At 50.0% G+C, this 9,208-nt stretch overlaps 1 protein-coding gene across 3 annotated transcripts in view; it reads left to right on the top strand.

The window, feature by feature from the left end:
• The first annotated feature begins 426 nt into the window (after window positions 1-426).
• Window positions 427-9,208, top strand: part of SLC39A11 (solute carrier family 39 member 11) — a 266,347-nt gene continuing 257,565 nt past the window's right edge. For all 3 annotated transcript variants that reach the window (XM_037069882.1, XM_037069881.1, XM_037069880.1), the window contains exons 1-3: window positions 427-516; window positions 3,983-4,101; window positions 8,139-8,177. In XM_037069882.1, the coding sequence (XP_036925777.1) occupies window positions 3,994-4,101; window positions 8,139-8,177 (147 nt within the window). In that variant the 5' untranslated portion in view covers window positions 427-516; window positions 3,983-3,993. The remainder of the gene's footprint in view (window positions 517-3,982; window positions 4,102-8,138; window positions 8,178-9,208) is intronic.

Below are 9,208 nucleotides of genomic sequence, written 5' to 3'. Positions count from 1 at the left end.
TGGTGCTGACCTTCTGTGTTTTGACGTCGCTCCTGGTGACCTTGTTGGGAACTGTGGTTTGAGGGCCATCGACCTAGGGAATGGATGCGATAGTGGGAAGTCCCAGCCTCCCCCCTACCCCTACGACCCTCTCAGACGCCTTCTGATCTGCTCCCTCAGGGCATGGGACTCCACTGTGAAATAAATGATATCAGGGATGTTACACAGTCTCTTTCCTCGGGTTTCTGTGGCTTCAGATAAGACTACCAAGGCTTATACACGGATAACGTCCTTTCCGCTTGGCCCCGGGGCTCTGGTCTACCCGCCCCATCTGTTCCTGAGCCTGCAGAGGCTGTGAACCAGAGAATTTATCTTCCCGGCAGGATCTGCCAGTCACAGCAGGGAGGGGCGGGGCCTGGTGGGCGTTGGGACACGTGTGCGGGGAGGGAAGCAGGAAGTGACTTCGGGAGTGGAGCCGGCGCGCGAGCGGCAGCGGGGGCTGATGGAAGTGGAGTGGGGGCTTGAGAGGGCACCGTAGTGAGTCGGCTTTTCTCTCCTTCAGCATCTTCGGTTGGGCCAAAGGCCCGGGGTCTGGGGCCATCAGGGCCAGAGTGTGGGACTCGGAAGGGCAACATGGAATTCAAACGGGAGTGCCTAGGGACTGGAGGGGGTCGGAGGGGAAGCTGGGCGGCATCGGCAGGTGGCTGAGGAGGGAGAATAACACCCCCGGCTCCACCCGCCCCCAGCCGCCTCTCCCAGGCTAGCTGGAGGGTGCCGTCCTGCCTTCCTTTGTCAGTGGTTCTCCAAGATCCTCTTCATTCAGCGCTTAACGGAGGGCGTGTGGCGACCCTGGAGCCCGGGGAGCGAGGTGGTTACAATTCCGGCCGCTCTCTGTCCCCCTCCCCCGGCCCTGGGGGTCAGCAGGACCTCTGGAACTTGACTTGGGATCTGTTTGAGATGCTGCAGGCCCGAGATTGTGCATTTCCAACCAGTGCCAGGCCAGCCGGAATGCGGACCACTCTGAGTAGCGAGCTGCTGGAGAACTTTTGCACATCCGTAGCAGCCCAAGCCCGAATCATTTTTCTGGGTTCCCCTAGTGGAGCCAGGGCCTGTATGTGCACTTGCCTTAAGTGCTGTTTCTGCCCTGCAGCTTCATCAACATCTTGCAGCTGAGTCTTGGAAGTACAGCAACGGGTTTAAAAGGGAGAGAAAAGAAAGAAAACCTGGATCAACCGGGAGCGCCTCAGGTGCTGCTGTAGTACAGTGCGCACCTGTGGGTGGTGGTGGCATCTTTGAAGTTGGGCGTGAGCAGAGAACCGGCTCCCCCGTGCAATCTAATCAAGGTTTATGTATCAACATCCAGCTCACCAGGAAGTCTGGGCCCCACTGTGGAAGCTGCTTTTGAGGTGCAGGAGTTGCTGCACCCTGTCCCCACAGGGCTACTGGAGAAAACTGTTCTCTTGGGGCTCTGAGCTGGCCTTGCCAGTCCCTCACTGGACAGCAGAATCACCTTCTAAGTTCTGGGTCTTGTCGAAGTTGTTCTAGTTTTAGACCAGGGCTTTCCACTTTAATGTGTATAAGACTTGATAAAATGCAGATTCTGATTCAACAAGTCTGGGGTGGGGCCTGAGATTCTGCATTTCTAATTAGCTCCCAAGGGGGCCAGCGCTGCGGATTCTCAGACCACCCCTTTTAAGGCAGCAGAGGGAAGAAACTTCCCCAAGAGGCTCTGGTCTTGCATGGCCAAGGATAAACGCTGCAACTGTTGGGATGGTGCCCGTGGTTTTCCCCATGTGCCCCTTTTATGTCTCAGGGTGTTAGCTGTAAATGCACAGGCTTGGAAGAGTGTGTTCCCTCCAACTAGCCCCCGCAAACACCCACAAGTTTCCAAAACCAAACCCTCTTTGACTTTGGCCTTTTGGCAAATGCAAATGGTTTCTTCTCTTCTATAGTTGTTAAAAGGCACATTCAATACTGCTTTTTCGTATTTTTTTTAATGACCTGCCTTGGGTGACAAATAAGAAGAGGGTGATAGCTGTGTGCCTTTCTTTGTAAATGCTGTTCGAAATTTTATCCACCGGCAGCTAGACATAGAAGGTAGTTGCCATGATCCAGATGTAAAAACAAACACAAACCACTCTTTTTAAGGTGACTTAACAAGATGATGAATGTAAAAGGGGGTGTTTTTAAAAATAATTTTTAAAAAGATTTTATTTATTTATTTTTAGAGAAAGGGGAAGGGAGGCAGAAAAAGAGGGACAAAAACATCAATGTGTGGTTGCCTCTCACGTGCCCCCCACCAGGGACCTGGCCTACAACCCAGGCATGTACCCTGACTGAGCATCGAATTTTCGACCCTTTGGTTCCCAGGACAGTGCTCAATCCACTTAGCTACACCAGCCAGGGCTGATTTTTTTTTCCTTTGGTGCAGTCAGCATCCTGAGTTCCATTAGGTTATGGAGACACAGTCTGAATCCATAGATGCCATCTGTCCTGGAGGTTTCCTGGCACCAGGGTCAAGCCCGGGTTCACCCAGGCTCACCTGGGCTTATCTGGGTTTACTTGGACCCACAGCCTTACTAGGTTTGACTCTTGAGCCCCATGGCCTGAGAGCCTCTGACTCCCTCTGTCATGGTTTCCTTCCAGGGTCAATAGAGCCAGAGTTCCTTGCCCTGGGTTGCTGGCTCCTCACAGAGCTCTGGGGCCTGGCAGGGCTAAGCCCAGTGGGGCTGTGTCCAGCCCTGTGGGTGCTGGACAACCAGTGAGGAGCTGAATGGGCCCTTTGAGATGAGGAGGCCCTTGGGCCCAATGTTTGTGTACCCAGAACACAGGGCTTTTCAACAAATGGGTTTCTCTGCCCTGTAATTTTCCACAGCAAGAGTCTAACTCCCTATCATTTTAGAGCTAGGATTTAAAACACACTCAAGTGTAGAGGAGGCTCTGAGCAAAAACAAGAGGGAATGAGCCTTCCCGTATGTTCCTCAGTGGGCAGTGGTGTAACTTCAGCTTTAGTGGTTGACTGGGGGCATTTTACTTTTAACCCTGTTTCCTTGTTCTCGCTGAGTGTCCTATTGAGGTAAGCTGTCCAAGGTGCCACAAATAATTCAGTTTGGGGGGCCAGAAGCCCTATGTACTGGTGTGCCAAATGTGAAAAAGCATCATACTGTTCTTAAGCAGCTAATGGTGTAAAAGTTGAAGGAGGCAAGCCCACACAAAGAAGGCACCAAAGATATGCGCCTGCACAGCGACAGGTGTGGTGAGGGATCGGAAAAGCATGGAATTGAAGTTGGCATATGTTGGCATTAGGTAGGCAACAGAGGATGCTCTCTATCAGATGACTGGAGGCGGGGAAGGAAGGCATTCTGGGAGGGAACCGTGTGAAGAAAGACTTGGAGCAGGACCGTGCGGGGCTTGTCCCAGGTGCCATCAATAATTTGGTTGAGTTGGTACCCACTTAGGGCATAGTGGTAATGGAGACACGGGGCTTAAATTGTCGCTGGGCTAGTTGAAGTTCAGTTAATGGAGTATACCCTTGGCAGGCCACAGGAGCCGCCACCGGAGCTTTCATGGGGAGCTATTGAAGGTTGGATCAGGACTTAGCTGGATGAGTTTCATGGGGGAACCTGAGATGGTCACCAGTATTTGGAGAAGATGGATGATGATTGGCAGGGGCAGGAGACGTAGGTGAAAGGTGAAAGGCTGTGATCAGACCCTCCCTTCCTCCAGGCTTAATAATTCACATTCTTTGAGCTTTTCTTTGGAACTACTTCCCAATATTGTAACCTCTTTCATGGTATCTTCTCCTCTGGTGTCTCTCTAGGTGTCCCCACGTCTCTCCTTCCAGAATTAGATGATTTCACTGAGGGGCAGCATGGTGGACAGGTGCATAGACCAACCCAGACAGAGGCCAGCTCAGGTAGAGGGGGTTAGGATGCCTTAGAACATGTGCGTGTCACCAGAGGGGACCGCTGACACTAACCATCTTTTGTTCCTCTGCGCACAGCTGTATCCAACATGCTCCAAGGCTACAGCACTGTGTTCCAGGCCTTGCTGGGGACCTTCTTCACCTGGGGGATGACGGCAGCTGGGGCGGCTCTCGTGTTCATATTCTCTAGTGGACAGGTGAGTCAAGTTGTCTTGATTTGGTTCTGGAAGTTCGTGGGGACTCTCTTAGCAGGCTCTGGAACATCTCCACTCCTCCCAGCAGGGTGGCACACTCTCGAATGCCACTGGCCACACCTCCAGGTTGTGGGTGATGTTTGTCCTCTGTCCTCTCATTTGCTCCCCTTCTCCCTACCAGACCTGGAGAGCAGGTGTCTATAGCCCCCATACTGCTTGCTCTCCCCTCCGGATTCCAAGGGACCAGTGGGTGAGAAACCCAGTGATTCAGCCTCCTGGATCCCCTGCCCTGTTTCCATCTTCCATCCAGTCTCTTCAGGGCCTGGTGCACATGGTGATGTGCATGGCTGAAGAAGAGTAGGTTTGGTTGTACTGCTCTTCCCTGTGGCCTTGAGTTAGCTGGGATGGTTGGAGAGATCTGGGGGAAGGGAGGGGCGTCTGTTCCCTCTCTCTTACTCCAAATCCAGGGCTCTTCATTCCCTCCCCCAACACCTTTGTGATAAATACACTTGAATGCAGCACCCGCCCACCCCACCCTCACCTCCTTTACTCACCCCTGCACACCATGCACCACCATGTCTCCCATATGCCCACACCTGTTCCTCCTATCCTAATCCCTCCTACACAGTCCACACATACTGTCACACTCCCACCCCTCCACACATATGCTCACCCCCCTCCCACCCACACCCCACGCTCCCCCCAGCACATATTCCACATATGTCAGCCCTCTCCTCCTGGGCCTGAGTTCCTTATGCTCCTTCAGCCCTTGATTCCCTCCATCCCCAGGCCTAGAGTGGTCCATGGGTAACTTGGTGAATGCAGTCTTAGAAATTATAGGAGTGCTAAGCGAGTAAGTGATTTAAGATCTAGTCAAACACCCTGTGTGGCGTATCTGGAAACTGAAACACGTCTAGGAAGTTGGCAAGCGAGTCAGTGTTGTGTCAGAGACCGGTAGAGCAGGTATCGATGTCGGCGATAAGATCCGACCCCTGCTGCTGCACTCTCCTCCCTCCTCAATGGGTGTTTGGAGGCCATCAGAGGCCTGGAACTCGAGACCCACAGCCCCAGGTTACTGTCCACCGTCCACTGGTAGTGGGGACATTCGATACCCAGCCCCTGAATGAGAGACACCCAGGAGCCAGAGGAGGGGGCTCCAGGATCCCCAACCCTCTCCTTTTTCATGACAGCCACACCAGGTTTCCCGGGGTCCTGTTCTGGTGCCCTTCAGGGGTGGAGCAGCCCATGTTATCTCCTTTACCAGATTCTTTTGCTTTGAGAAGGAAAGGTCTGAGTCGCACTAGCTGGGGTCCAGCTGGCTGTTGAGAGCTGAATTCAATGCAGTACTGTGATGAGTAGAACCTCACAGCCCCGTGTGGCCCTGGCCAGTGCTGTGGGTTCCTCAGAAGTGGCAATCCATCCCAGAGGGACCTCCTTCCCCTTGGGGCTGGGCAGGTACCCACTCAGGTCAGGAGGAGGAATTGCTAAGACCTTTCCCTATGTAGAGGCATATAGGGGGTCCCCGCGACCACCGACACAGCTGCTGATTCATTAGGAGGACCCACAGGACTCAGCGTGTAGTTGTCCCTGCCTAAGGTCTATTACAGTAAAAGGACACAGAACAAGGGCAGCAAGGGAAAGACAGGCAGAGTCTGGAGAAATGTGTGCACAGTCTTCCGATGCCCCGGCCCTCCTGTGGGCCTTCCCCAGCACTATGGTGATGTGTCTGCACAGCGGCGCCCAGCCCAGGAGAGACAGGTTTTTATGGGCGCCAGCTGCTGCGACCGCTCACATTGCAGACTCGCGGAAGGAAAGCAGGTGTCCCGTGTAAATTGCAGTGTTTGTAGAACAGGTGCAGTGACCCATCCTTATCAGTTAGGGAAAGGAGGGAGCAGTTGCAGTTCCTAGTTCCCAGAAGGCAGCTGGAGACCGGCCTCGAAAGCAGGACCTTCCAAAGAGAGGAGGCTCAGGTGGGCTGTGTTACCCCTCCCTGCACAGGAGGTGTGAGTGGTCTGGGGAGACGAAGGCCACAGTAGGTGTGAGTCCACAGAGGTGTGCTCTGCCCCCCAGCTGTTTTCACCCAGCTGAAACTGGGGCTGCAGGGAGGGTCATCTGAGACCGGAGACACTTGGACGTTCTGTCCTCTGTTGTCAGCACTGGGGTAGCTTTACTCAGAATTGGTTTTCCTGACCTAAGAATCATATTTTAATTCTAGGAAACTTGTAAAATATGGAAAAGCTTAAAGAAATAATTACAAAAATTTCTAATCTACTCAGAAAGGAAAAATCATTTGTTCAAATTTGTTCAGTTGCCTTTGAATATGCATAAGTATATACATGGCCTATTTTCTTTATATGATAGGGATCAAATTGCCTGTAATGTTTTATAACCAGCTTTTCTCAGCTGATATCATAAGCATTCCCCATACCCCTAAGTGGTTTTTTGATTGCTCTGAATATTTTGATTACATGGATTACGTAAATGGCTGTATAGTACCCTGTCATAAAGATGTGCTGAAATTTATTTATCCTCCACCCAACTGCTGGACAATTAGGTTATGTCCTTTTTTTTTGCTTTTAGAAATAGTGTTACAATGAACACAAATCTTTAAGCACATATCTGTTTAGTTCCTTGAAATAAATGTCTAAAAGTGGAATAACAGATTTATTGACCTTGGAAAAAAGTATAATGTTTCTTCTTTGGAGATCCAGCTGAATGCCAATAGGATGATTTTACCTGACTTCTTTATTATATCTGTCCAGCCTGATTAAATTAATCAGTTAGATTGACGTGGCTTTTGTCATGGTGTGCTTAGAGAAGAATGTCATTTGTGTGGCTCATTGGGTCAAAGCCTTCCCTCCAACCCATAGTCACTCAGAGGGAGGAAGAGGCTGCTGCAGTTGGAGGTGACCGACCTGGTGGCTCCATCTGCCCGGACCTCAGCAGGAGTCTCACAGATCAGATGACTGACGCTTCAACGTGCCCGTAATGTGTTCACGTGGTTATAGATGACGTCCCTAATTTAGGCCACTTCTTTAAAAAACTTTTGACTGAAAGATAAGCTGCATGTAGAAAAAGCACATTTTATAAGTTTGCAGCCTGATAGTTTTTCACAAATGCCCACGAAAATACAGTAGTACCCAGATCAAGCACTAGAACGGTACCAGCGCCCACCCCCGCCCTCTCCCTGCAGTCCTTTTAGGTTCTCTTTTAGTCATGACCCCCACCCCAACCTCCAGTGAAAGGCAGTCCCTCTCCTGGTCTCTGAGAGGGGAGAGTAGTTTTCTCTGTTTTTGTACATTGTAAATGGAGTAATCATACAGTGTGTACTCTTCGGTGGCTGGCTGATTTCACCCTATTTATTTTGCAATTTACTGGATACCCCTGCCTGACTGTGAGCTCCATTCATATATATTTTTTGTGTGTTCTCCTTGCCATATGGTGTTCTGCTGTATGAATATATCCTAGTTGATGTGTCCACATGGGTAGTTTCTAGTGTTTTGGCGCTCACAAGCAGCACTGCTAAGAGCATTCCTGTACATGTGTTTTTGGTGAAGTTGTGCATGTGTTGGTGTCAGGTAGTTACTCAGGAGTGGCACTGCTGGGTCGTAGGCTGTGCCTGTGCTCACTCCCAGTGGCTGTGCCAGCTTGCACCCCCACCAGCAGCGTGGGAGGGTTTTGGTTGGTCTGCATGCTCCTTGCCAACATTTGTCAATTTCCATCTTTTAGGCCAACTACTTACTAAAGGTTCGTAGTCATAATTCACAGAGGGAGTAAGAGGCAGCACGTGGGCCAGTGCAAGCTGTGTACTACACTGAAAGAAGACTCTGACTGGCTGTGGGATGGATGGAAGTTTAAAAAAATTTTTGTTCCCCTGATTTTTGGATCCATTTTATAAAGGCTTGGATACAGGCTTCCCGGCAAGTTTGGAAACTCAGGCATGGTCCACTCTTATTCATGCGGCCCTCTTAGGGGTAATGGTTTCCTCTCGTTCTGGGAAATATCCCTTAGAAACTGAAACATCCTGTTTTCATTTTCAGAGGCGGATCTTAGATGGAAGTCTTGGCTTTGCTGCAGGGGTAAGTAGCATGTTATAGGGGGAATAAATTGAGACATGTTTACTCTGACATTTCTCTGCTGCACGGTATTTCCAGTCTCTCTCCATGTGACCAGGATGCATCTCTGATGTGCAGGTGCTAAGGCCTCCCCCTGATCACTGACCCTGTTTATTTCCAGCGTATTCAGTTCCCCTGCGTCTCTATAGACAGTGAAAGAGGCTCCCTGGGCAGCTGCCGAGGACTTGTAAAATAAGGTAATACTTAGGAAGGGCCGACCACAGGGCTTTGCTGGCACTAGTTAAACTTCCCTTTCTCTCCTCTTCTTCCCTCGTAGGGCACCTTTTATTACAGATATTTTCAAACATCTAAAAAAGCGTAGAGAATTCTGTGACGCACCCCAGGTACTGCCACTCAGCTTCAATCAATATTATCTTTTGTTAATCTCATTTCATCTGTCTTCCCCGACTTTCTCGGGAAGTTGGAATAGTTTGTAAAAGCAGATCCCAGATATGAAATTGCATCTGTAAATTCAGTGCACATCCCTAACTGAATGACCTGTTCTTTTTTAAGCACAATCACCCTGACACTAACTGTAATCCCATACCCAGTCCGCATTCACATCTCCATTTTTTTGAAAGGGTGTCTTCTAAAATGGTTATGTTAAGCCCTGGCTGGTGTGGTTCAGTAGATTGAGTGCTTGCCTGAGAACCAGTGTATCACTGGTTCAATTCCCAGTCAGGACATATGCCTGGGTTGTGGGCCAGGTCCCCAGTAGGGGAAGCATGAGAAGCCACCACATTCCTCCCTTCTCCTCTGTCTAAAAAATAAATAAAGTCTTTAAAATGGTTTTGTTAGAATTGAGATTCAAACAAGAGTTTCATATTGAATTTGACTGTTACATCTCTTGAATCTTTTTTTATTCTTTAACAGTCCCATTTTTCCCCCATGGTGGTAATTTGTTAAGAGAAACCACATCCACTGTCTCTTGAATGTCCCACATTTGGAATTTGGCTGATGGCTTCCTTGGCGCAGCAGTACAACTTGTCCCTCTG

The sequence above is a fragment of the Sturnira hondurensis genome, unplaced genomic scaffold (genome assembly GCF_014824575.4).
Source record: "Sturnira hondurensis isolate 20B ecotype Veracruz unplaced genomic scaffold, ASM1482457v3 Scaffold0018728, whole genome shotgun sequence".
Classification (NCBI taxonomy): Eukaryota; Metazoa; Chordata; class Mammalia; order Chiroptera; family Phyllostomidae; genus Sturnira; species Sturnira hondurensis.
Note: the sequence above shows the minus strand (reverse complement) of the source record. Positions and strands in the feature narration are given on the sequence as shown.